At 43.1% G+C, this 12,064-nt stretch overlaps 1 protein-coding gene across 1 annotated transcript in view; it reads left to right on the top strand.

The window, feature by feature from the left end:
• Positions 1-12,064, top strand: part of ptprr (protein tyrosine phosphatase receptor type R) — a 197,044-nt gene that overhangs the window by 142,535 nt on the left and 42,445 nt on the right. Inside the window, exons 8-9 of the mRNA XM_078567910.1 lie at positions 1,544-1,626; positions 7,795-7,932. Coding sequence (XP_078424036.1) covers positions 1,544-1,626; positions 7,795-7,932 — 221 coding nt within the window. The remainder of the gene's footprint in view (positions 1-1,543; positions 1,627-7,794; positions 7,933-12,064) is intronic.

Raw genomic sequence — 12,064 nt, 5'->3', positions numbered from 1 at the left:
CAGCAAGTACGGGTTAAAAGTGAGTGTACTTACTTCAAAGGCAATTGTTAGCCTTTGTTCTCGGGAAACTAGTTTAATTAATTCAATTAAGAATCATAGAGGTCTACAGCACAGAAAAAGGTCCTTCAGCCCTGTGAGTCTACACCAGTCAAACAAGTACCCAGCTATTCTAATCCCATTTTCCAGCACTAGGCCCATAGCCTTGTATGTAATTATGTATGTCATTGTATGTAATTAAGATTACTAAGCATAGATACCTGATTCTGTGATTTGCAGGTGTGGAAGGAATGGGATTCTATCTCTTGGTGCCAGCTATTCAATTCAGAATAAGGAACCATTTATATGAATATCACCATTGTAATAGTTTGATTCAAATGTGGCTTTTTTGGGGATGCATTCAAATTGACTTATTGGCCTTTTTGAAAGTAGCTATGATTACCCCTAACGCTGCTAAGTGTTACTCCATTGTATTTTTGTTTGGTAACATCTTAAAAAGAGTTTCCTTTCTTTTAAACGAAGAAAGATTACGTAGGATTACAAAGGATAGATGGCACAGAAACAAGCCATTTGACTCAACCAATCCTTGCTGACGTTCATGCTTCACTCGAACCTCTTCCCATCTATCGTTATGACCATTTATTCTCTTCTCTCTCGTTTGCCTGTCTAGCTTCCCCTTAAGTGCATCTGTACTATTCGTTTCAACCACACCCTGTGGTAGCGAGTTCCACATTCTCATTGCCTTTCGGGTAAAGAGTGAATGCTTCTGAATTTCCTGTTGGATTTCTTGATGACTATTTTATATGGATAGCCTCTAATTATGTTCTTCCCCACAAGAGAAAATATTCTCTCTGTATGCACACTATCAAAACCTTTCATCATTTTAAAGACCTTCATTCGGTCACCCCTCAGCCTTTTTTTTCAAAAGAGAAAAGACCCAGCCTATCAATCCTTTCCTGAGATGTATACCAATACACTTCTGGCATCATCCGTGTAAATCTCCTCTGCACCCTCTCCAGTGCCTCTAAATCATTTATATAATATGGTGATCAGAACTGTATTTTTGTGTAATCTAACCAAGATTCCATACAGGTTTAGCATATCTTTCAATTCTGAACCTTTAGTGATAAAGCTTAGTTTGCTTTTCCTTGCTAACCTGTGGAGCAACTTTTAGTAACTGATATGTCCAAGATCCCTTTGTTCCTCTACTCCATCTAAACTTGAACTCTCCAAGTATTAAGTGACCTCCCCATTCTTCCTACGAAAATGCGGTACCTCACATATACCTGTGTTGATGTTCATTTTCTCATTATCCATTCTCCAAGTTTATTAATTTCCTCTTGTACTTCATTGTGGTCCTCCTCAGTATTGACTATGCTGCATCTACAAATTTCGAAGTTGTGTTCTTGATTCCAAAGTCCAAATCCCTCATGTAAATTGTAAACACAGCTCTAAAATGCAGCAGTTTTCTTTAAACTATAGAGAACACAAGGAACTCAAAACTCATTTCCATTTTGAACTTTTCTCTTTTTTTTCTCCTCCTTAGATCCACACAGCAGGGTATGCCTGATACCAAAGAGTCAAGATGAACCTGTTAGCAATACCTACATTAATGCCAACTACATTAGGGTGAGTAAGTGTATTGGTTGCATCCATCATCAACATAGGTTGTATTAATGCATAACTATCCAGTCATGGAACAGTTATGTTGAAGCATTCACCACAGAATTAAATTGCAGTTCTTATTTTTGTTATCTCAATAATTATTTGGTGATTTCTCATTAAATTATATATGTTGCACATGCATTTTAAAGTATAATCACAACCTTTTAAATGTCATCAAATTTAATTTACTCGATCCAGAAACTGGGAATGAAAAAATAAGAAAACATAAATGCTTTAAATGTGATTGTATAAAAGGAACAGGGAACAAAAAAACTAATCTCGCTTTCAACAAGTGTCACAGGGATAATGATTAACTGACTTAATTGTCAGACAATAGGGTCATTTTATTAAGATTAGTCCTTAGCCCAATAGTCAAATTGTCAATAGGTTAAGCTCAAACCAGCTAATTCAGTCTGTTAACAACTAACAGGATTGCAGCACTGATTAGAATTTAAATCCATACACAAAGATTAGGTCAGTATTTATAATATTTTACCAATTAGCTATGACACAATAAACACTTACACCATTTTATGAAATTTCCACAGCTTCTCTCCCAATAGTGCTGGTGATCAAGACAACCACCAGGGAAATTTAACCTCACTGTTTCTTTTTAAAACAATTTTTTTTTTCAATCTAAAAAAAACTGCCTTTTACAACAACAAAATAATTGTCAAACATCTCAGGAATGAATGGCTTCTCTATTGGAGACTTTAGTGTTCAATCAGTATAGACGCTCCTTACAATTTGGAGATTTTTACTTTAGTGGAGATTTTTGTGTTGATTTGGAAGCTGATAATGTGTAAAAATGTGCTACCTTGAAGAATCCTGCTTTGGACACCATGAAGTAGGCTCCGTAGTCTTCAGTATATTAACAGCAAGTCTTTATTAACAACTCATAACTATATACAAATAAACTGGAGAGGGTACAGGTATGGAGCTGACTCCATCCTAGGTCTTTACACATCTCTAGACTGACCCTGGCTCTGGGTCATGTGCCTTCTGGGCAGTACTGTACTCAGTCCCACATTAACTCTGTATGTACCAGACCCTACTATTATACCTCCTCCCAATTCTTTATCCCATGGCTATAGAGTTACTTTAGTTTACTTCAAGTCTTGCATTGTTATAAGTTTTGTGCATTTACCTTATCGTTGTATCCTTAATGCTATTCCAACATTATTGCTATGATAGTATTAACAACTTTCCCACAACTCAAGTCCTTGAAGTTAGAGGTTCATGTAGTTTGGAGGCCTTATAGCCCTTCCACATCTTGTTTGCTGTTCTGTCAGGAGAGTAGTAGGCTCTGGTGCTTTCGGTTCTTGTTGTTGGCTTGGAGGTTGGGCTGGCATTTGGGTATGCTTTCATCCATTTCTTCCATTGCTTGATGTTAAGCCATGCCTGGTTGGTCTGGCTGCTTTGGCAGGGCATGGTGTTGTTACATTTGATCTTTTCTTCCGGGTGGACGAAAGCGGTATTCATCAGCTTGGCGGTGCTTTTTCTTCTTTTCCCGTTTGGGCCATCAGGAAGCTCTCTGAAGGTGAGGAGAGGTGTTCCTGTGGCAAGAAGAGGATTGAGTAGCATGTTCATTTCTGTTTTTTGTTGTTGATGGTGCGAGACTGCTACGAGGTTCCAGCATCCCTTGTGGCTCTGGCATGTTGGCTGGAAGTTGCCATGTGGGCACAGTGGTTGGTGTGTCTACCGACTGTACCATCGTCATAGTTGGAGGTAGAGGCTCCTCAGACTGTTGATCCTTCTCTGGTAACACTTCCAGCGGAGGTGCGATGGTAATCTTGTGTGCGGTAGGTTGGTCTGATCATTTGAGATTTACCCAGACCTGGAATGATGATGGACAAACCTGCTCCACAGAAAGAGAAGAGAGATCACGAGTGAATTGAGAGCCTGAATGCTCTTTAGTGTTTGAGGACTCAGGGCCGTGCTGTTTTGGCTGGCTAACAACAGTGTATTCTTGACATCTTCTACCGCCTGGAGGAGATCGAGGGTTACGCAGGCATCCCTGCTTAGAAGAGAGAAAGGCTGATTCCGGACAACATACATCAGCTCAAAGATCTGTATGTTGCCATACTTCAGTGGTTAAAGGATCATGCCGATGACTGAGAGTCGGACTCCCCATTCCACACAGTGGAGTGTCCATCCTTCGAATCCAAAGGCCTTGGAGCCATGATTCCTCATCTGAGAGGACTGTGCTGCTGGCTCCTGAATCTAATTTAAAATTTGTTAGATGATCTTTGCCAGGATGTCAGCATTCCAAAACGAAGAGCCGCGTTCAGTGATGCCCTCCAAAAAGCACATGTGTCTTCAGGGTTTTTGGTCTCAGCCTCGTGGATGACCTTTGGGATGTCTGTGCGGTGCTGAGGTTTTGACTTGCTCAGTTTACCAAAGTGTCCCTGTCTGTTGCAGTGGAAGCATTGGGCCATACTCGCAGGACACTAATCTTTCCTGTGGGCACTTCACACCACAGCGCTGGCAAGATCACTCTGCTGGGCAGTTCAGGAATTGCTTTCCTTGGTTGGATGGTCCCTGCGTTTCTGTGATCTGATATGGTGGACTGAGGGTTGGTTTCTGACCCACGTAGTAGGGTCTCCCCTCAGGATGATCCTGCATTGTTCACGTACCTCAGACATTCTAACTAGCTGGATTGCCTTATCTAGTGTAAGATCATCTTTAGCTTGTAGGAGGTCAGAGAATGAACTCTGTACAACACCCACCATGATTCTGTCTTGGGTGAGCTCAGACTTTAAATTGCCATATTCACATCCCTCTGGCAGCTTGTAGAAATCGACAGGTTCCCCGGGCAGTTGGACCCTCTTATTAAATTTGGCTCTCTCCAATATTTTATTGGATCTCAAGCTGAAATAAACATCAAAGGATTTTAAAACATCAAATTTGGCAGATGATTCATCGGGAACTTGTTGTGTAATGATGTTGTCTGTAATTGACCCAATCAAGTAAAGAAGTGTATTAACTTGTTCTGGGACTGATTTTTTTTTAGGCCTGTAACAATGCTGTATCTTAAAAATCTTTTCTTCCAAAGACTCCAATTCTGCGACTGGTCTGGGCCATGGGTGAACCCCAGTGGAACTGAAGTTGTGGAATTGTGATCCATTTTGAAGATTTTAAAAGTTTGGGTACAGCTTTAAGAGATTACAGGCTTCCAAGATGGCGTTGCCGTTCATTGCCAAACAATGGATCTTCCCGTGCTTGCTGGTTTTTGGCGGGCTTTCCAAAATGGCGGCGGTGCGCTTCTGCCGGACGAAGGGTCCGCAATGGCTGAGTGGTAGGCTGGCTGCCCACTTAGTTTAATCAGCAGTATAGCGTTGCGAGTCAGAACATGTAGAAAAGAACTGCAGGCTTGCTGTTTAGGAAATAAGTCGGTCGCGAGGTACCCGAAGTAGACAAAATTAATGAAGAATTTATTTTTTTCTGCTTTGGCAAACACAGGAGCCACGTGTTGAGTCTCTGAGTCGGGGACTGGGATTAGTAATGGGTTTCTTTCAAACGGCGCTCCTGACTGAATGAATGAAAAGGGGATTTTCAGGACTGGCTGGCCTGGAATTTAAAAAATATTGGGCCGTAACTTCCGAACTCCCCCAGCGTGGGATTTGGGGGATACCCCAAAGATGTGCTGGGGAATCGCCCTGGGAAGCTCCCAGGTAAGGGTTTGCACAGCAATTGCCCAGAAGTGCTAACTTCCGCTGGACAATTGCGCTGGGCTGGGAACCATCCGAAAATGCAATTTGAAACGCAAACTTCAGATGGTTCCGACAGGGTTACACCAATAGTCACCTAGAAAAAGTTAGAAGAATTAAAACCTCACCTGGCTTTGGGGTAACAATTGTAAAGACCAAGATTGATGACCCCCACAGGACTCCCTCAACACCCCTGACCCCCCAGGGGACTCCCCCACTCCTGACTAACCACCCCCCCCCGACCCTCCATGTGATACCCCCACCTGCAAGGGACTCCTCACCCAACCCCCCACCGCAGGCCTGACTCTCAGCCCCGACTAGATTGGAACCCCAACCCTGAGGTCTGACTGGACCCCCATACCACCCCCAATGTCCGCCCCCCCCAACTACCTGAAAGTCCGACCATCCCCCCACAAGCCCCCCGAATGTCCGACCACTCCCCCACAGTCCTCCGAATGTTCAACCACCCCCACCTCCTATCGATGTCCGAACCTCTCCTGATGTCCGAAACACCCCCCCTCCAGCTCCACCCAACTTCTGAATACCCCCACCCCCCAAATCCTATCCACTTACCTTCTTCCTAGCCTGCAGCTACTGCCATAAAAAGTGGGCATGTCCTCCTTCAATTTGATGGTGCTGGACTTCAGAGACAGCTGTGGTGCCTGGAACTCGCTCGGCCTGAGTCGGAAGGCCAGGCGAGACAGGCACGGAGGAAATTTGGCATAGGTAAGTGGGCGCAGAGTGGCAACCCAGCGCTGATTGCCACTCTGAGGAAGTTACGGCCATTATCTCGCCCTTACAGGCTGTGAGCTCTGCTTTCTGAAGCTGGACTTCCAAGGAAAATTCAATGGAGCCTTCTGCTGGAGTAAACCATTTACCTGTTTGCTTCCAGGCTCTTCTCTCTCTTGAGCTTTTTCTCTCTGGTGAATTTTCTCCGCGTCTGTCGCTTCAGTTGGGAGTTTCAGTTCAGAATCCGTTAACAATGTCCTTTTTCTTAGTTTTTCTTCATTTTTGTGAGGATAAGGGTTTTTGATCCTGAGGCTAGCATGAAAAATCCTGCTGCACACACCAGCAAGTAGGCTTCGTAGTCTTGAGTATATTAATAGCAAGTCTTTATTAACAACTCATAAATATATACACATTTACTATGGAGGGTACAAGTAAGGGGCTGACTCTATCCTAGAACTTTACACATCTCTGTCCATGTCTAGACAGACTCTGGCTGTGGGTCATGGGCCTTCTTATATCACTGTGTGGACAGTACTGTACTCAGTCCCACATTAACCCTGTGTGTACCAGATCCTACTACTACATACTTCATGTTAGAAATGTGGAATAGAATCAGCTTTCCAATATCATTTAGTAAAAGTTGATTGGGGATTTTCTTGTCAGTAATTGTCAAAGTCAGCCTCCTGTCCGTTAAGTGTGAGGTAATACCACAGGTATTAGTTGTGAAGATCAACATTTAACATCTTTGGGAAGTGCATGAATATCTCTGATTTATGGCTGTTGTTATGACACAGCAGCTGATAAAGGCTGAGTTGTTTAAAATCCCAGAGGGAAACTTTAAACAACTGTCATAACCTATATTTTCAATTGGTATGTTTTGAGTTGCAGCTCTAAGTTCAGGAATAAGACCACCAGTTCTCCAGAGGTTTTTATATCAGACTAAATGAAACATTTTTCAATTTACAACAAGTTAAATACATACACATGGCTACAAATTACTACTATCATAACTTTTAACAAATTCCCAAATTAATCTCCACTAAGGCAACAATAACCAATAGACTTAAACAGACACCAGGCAAAGCATTTTTCACTTTACAAATTCAAAATGAGGTTCCTTTCAATTTGGTCCATCGCAGACACAGTGGTCAGCTTACAAGCTTAGATCTTACATGCCTCTGCCTTGCACACACAAACTCCCTTCTGTCATACACAGCTTGAATGTAAATTCTCATTGTATCACCAGGCCCTTTGAACCCCTTTCATAGTAGCAATTTTATTAGTAATATAAACTTGGCTTGGTGTCTCCTAGCTAGATACAAGATTTCACTCCCACTCTTTGAATGCCCTATTTAAAAATGCAAATTTATCTAATTACCATTTCAAACCTACTTCTTTCTATGCATCAGAGCACCCAGGCTAGCTGGCTTTAATCCAATTAACACACACACAGACTAAACCTCTATTTAAAAAAAAAATCCAATAAAATTATGTACATTAATACCTCTTCATGGCAGATATTAAGAAATTGCTTTCATTAGGGTGATAATATGAGAGAAACTTTTCTTACTTGTGACACGAATGCTTGCTGCCTCTGCTCAATGTGCAAAAGTGATTCACTTTTGCTGCATTTTCTTTTGTATAACCAAGTCACAGATTTGTACTGAAAGACTGGCATTTTCGTGTTATTCAGGGTTATGGTGGTCAGCAGAGGGCATACATTGCAACTCAGGGCCCTATGATCAATACAGTGAATGACTTTTGGCGGATGGTTTGGCAAGAGGACTGTCCTGTGATTGTTATGATAACCAAGCTGAAAGAAAAAAATGAGGTAAGATCCTAACAGAGTTATAAAACTGTAAGCAACATGTTGTTAGAAAGGCGGCATTGCAAGCAAAGGAAGCTCACTGATAACTGCCGTAACTATGTATAGTAATCTTTAAAAGAGCTGGGCCAGGATTTCACTGCCCCGCTACAGCATGTCTCCCCCCCCGGTGGATGCAGCGAGCCATTTGAATTCCATTCAGTTCGGCAGGACCGTAATATCCTGCTGGGGGTGGGGTGGGGGGGTAGGGGCTTGCCGATGGAGTAGTACATCAGAGTAGTGCAGTAGTGAGATAGGACCCTCGTTCAGAAGATGAAGATGTAGAATCAGTTTGGGTAGAGATAAGAAATAGCAAAGATGAGGTCATTTGTGCGAAAAGTTAATGGACGATAGCTGAACAATAGCTACACGGTAGGGCAGAGTATACATGAAGAAATAATGGGGGCTTGTAAGAAATGTGCTACAATACTCATGGGTGATTTTAATCTGACATACACATGAACATACAAGTTAGGAGCAGGAGCCTGCTTCGCCATTCAATAAGATCAATGCTGATCTGATTGTAACCCCCCGCCTACCCCTGATAACCTTTCACCCCCTTGTTTATCAAGAATCTATCTTCTCAACTCTGTCTTAAATGGGCGACCCCCCTTGGGCAGAGTTCTCTCATGCCCCCGCCTGCGGGATCAATGGCAGGCGAGGGAGGGGAGGATTCGGCAGGTTGTCCAAACATCAGTTTCATGCCAGCGAGATGCTGCCCGCCATGACGGATCGAGAATCCCACTGAAGTGTAAGCGATTTGCATTCTGCTAACGGGATGCAAATGAAGGCCCAACCGGAATCGCACCCCCTCACCCCATGTCTGATTCTCCATTACGCCAGTGGGAAACACGCCAGTCCAGAACATGCCTGGACCAGCGTGGCATGCAAAAGTCGGGACATAACATTAGGGCTTTGCTCAGCTCGCAGACCTCCAAGGAGGAGAAGATGATGGAGGCCTACCGCTGCCGGACCCTGGAGGAACATGTGCATCGCATGCTGGGCGGAGCCTGATCCACATGGCTCTGCCACGAAGCAGCTTTCGAAAGGTGGGAGGTATCCATGCAGCAGCTTCAACTTCGCTGAGGTTTTGGATTTCCAGGGAATTGGACATGCACTCTAGCATTCTTCCAGCAACTTCAGCATGGACTCCAGCATTCTTCCAGCAACCTTGGCGTGGACTGCAGCATTCTTCCAGGGATGTCAGCATGGGAGGTATGGATGGGTGGCGAAGGAGGTGGGGGTTAGAGCGGGAATGTTTAGGTCTGAAGGGGTGGAATGTCCAGGTGAACGTGCACACAGGGAAGGGTCAGTGGAGTCAATAGCTGGCTTCTGAGAAGCAAACTCAGGATCAACGTGGTAGGATGAGATGGTTGTGGTAACAGGGAGCAGAAGGAGTCGGTAGGGTGGGGGGCGGGGGTGAGGGTACAACAGTGTCGGTAGAAAGGGAGGTGAGGGTTGTTGGTGGGGACATGGAGGGTGGTGGGAAGGATGAGATCAGGGAGGTCAATATGGACAGGGGTGGGATTCTCCTGGAGGAAGAGGACATGCACATTCATCTGGACAACCCAGAACGCAAAGGGTTCAGGCTGGAAGGTTATGGTGGGGAGATTGAAGGTTATTTGATGGTTATGGGGGCAAGAACATGGGCGATGGTGGAAGGGCAATGGTAGGAGAGCTCGTGAGGAATGTCACGGCTACCATGGTGATCAAATCGAAAGTGAGTGCAGCCTTGTGTTGGACAGGCACAGGTGCTGCACAGGAGTGCGAAAAGCACATGGGCAGAGATGCAGGTCAGCTCAGCTGGACAACTGAAAGGGAACCCCAGCAGGCAAATACATGTCAGATGCAGTATGACGTGGATAAGTGTGAACTTAGGCTACTTTTGCCCAGCTGATTTTTCCAGTCTATATGTAGATTAAAATCCCTCATGATTATCACCATACCTTTCTGACAAACTCTCATTATCTCTTCCTTTATACTCTATCCTACTGTGTAGTTACAATTAAGGGGCCTGTACATCACTCCCACAAATGACTTCTTGCCTTTATCATTTCTCACCTCAACCCACACCACTTTTTGGTTTCTTGAACTTAGATTATCTTTCTCCATTGCACTAATACCATCATTAATTAACAGAACCACCCCTCCACCTTTTCCTGGCTTCCTGTCCTTCCTAAAGGTTATGTACCCTCCAATATTCAGGTTCCAATCTATGTCATCCTGCAGCCGTGTCTCTGTATTGGCTATCAGATCATGCTTAATTATTTCTACTTGTGCTATCAGTTCATCTGTTTTGTTTTGAATACTACGCGCATTCATATACAGAGCTGTTAGTTTTGTCCTTTTATTATTTTTGTAGCCTCTAGCCCTGATTACTGTTTTACTCCTACATTTGTACTCTCTATTGTGATGATATGTGTACATTTTATAAATCCTGTGAGGGTGAGGTGTGTCTGGATGTGTCCATGGTTAATCAAAGGTGAAGTTGTTGGAGTCAGATTGTAGAATCTAAGGGATGAAAGATTAAAGGTGTTACCTTCTTGCATTTTGTAATAAGGCTTTATTATGTGTGTTAACTTACAAGGAAACAGAGTAAATCTGAAATTGGGGATAAATTTAGAAATTGGTTTGTAGCTGTTGCATTTCAGAGGAGTCTCAAAGGAGTCAAAGAACATTTGTATTTTACAGGAGATTCGTGAGTAAACAGGGACAGGCGTTGTAAATTTTATTGACCCAAAATAGAAGTAAAATAGGAACATGAAAGGTTTTGATATTTGGCAACCTGAGTTTTCAAAGATATATTTAATGACAATGGAGAACTAAAATGAAAAGGGTGAAAAGGTATTTATGAAAACAGGTTTTCAGCTGTAGTAGTTGATATGGGGGGTTGTCCCACTGAAGGCCAACTCCTGTGTTTTGGAGTGTGTTGAAAAGCTGTGAAAATCTTTTAATAGAAGAAAGCAACTCAGTTTTGGGCCAGGAGAATATTTGTCCTAAGAAACAGTTTGTTTTAAATCTCCCTTTGGAAAACCCATATCAGCATAGATTTGTTCTGGGATGTCATGGATTGTACTTCTGTTTGAAGTGAAAGCCATTACTCGGTTTGGGTAATGTTTCCTGGATTTTATGGTTAAGAATCTATAAGGGCTATTGCCAAAAAGATTATTTTATTGCGTACCTTTGATAAAGCATTTTGGGGGTTATTTTGTAAGATTTTTTTCTAATTGTGTATCTTTTATCTTGTGTGGTTAAGTTTTATGTTTTTCTCTTCTTTTAATAGACATTTTAATTCTTCAAATTTTAAAAGTTATCACTGGAGTTCTGTGCTTTTGTGTTCAGTATCTTTCCCTCCTATCTTTCCCTTCTCTACGATGCAGAAAAGAAAATTATGATCGGCCGAGACAGATTTCAATCCAAGATCTGGCTTGTGCGGCATTAACATCAGCTGTGGTCATAACACTATCCCTTCATGTCACATTCTGTTTATCATTTCCTATATTAATAACTTCCTCTCCTGCCTCGTCTGTACTCTTTGGCTTACCGCATCTTCCCAAATATGATCCCTTGCCCCCACTAATTAGTTTTAAACCTTCTCTACTTTCCTAGTTATGTGGCTTGCTAGAACACCAGTCCCAGCACAGTTCAGGTGTAGACCGTCCCAACGGTACTTTCCCCATTGCTGGTGTCAGTGCCCCACAAACTGGAACCCACTTCTCCCATACCAGGCTTTGAGCCACACATTCATTTCTCTAATCTTATTTGCCCTATTCCAATTTGCACATGGCTCAGGTAATAACCCAGAGATTATTACTTTTGAGGTTCTGCTTTTCAACTTAGTGCCCAGCTCCTCATACACTGTATGCAGAACCTCCTTCCTAGTTCTACCTATGTCATTGGTACCTACGTGGACCACAAAAACTGGATCTTCTCCCTCCCACTGCAAGTTCCTCTCCAGCCCTGAGCAGACGTCCCAAACCCTGCTACCAGGCAGGCGCATGCACTCGGGGGGGCCGATCAAAGGGGCACCAGCTGAACTGTGCATTCCCAAATGAGGAGAGATGCACAACTGAGACATGTTAGAAGTCTTTCAATGACA

Source organism: Cetorhinus maximus, chromosome 22 (assembly GCF_964194155.1).
Source record: "Cetorhinus maximus chromosome 22, sCetMax3.hap1.1, whole genome shotgun sequence".
Lineage (NCBI taxonomy): Eukaryota > Metazoa > Chordata > Chondrichthyes > Lamniformes > Cetorhinidae > Cetorhinus > Cetorhinus maximus.
Note: the sequence above shows the minus strand (reverse complement) of the source record. Positions and strands in the feature narration are given on the sequence as shown.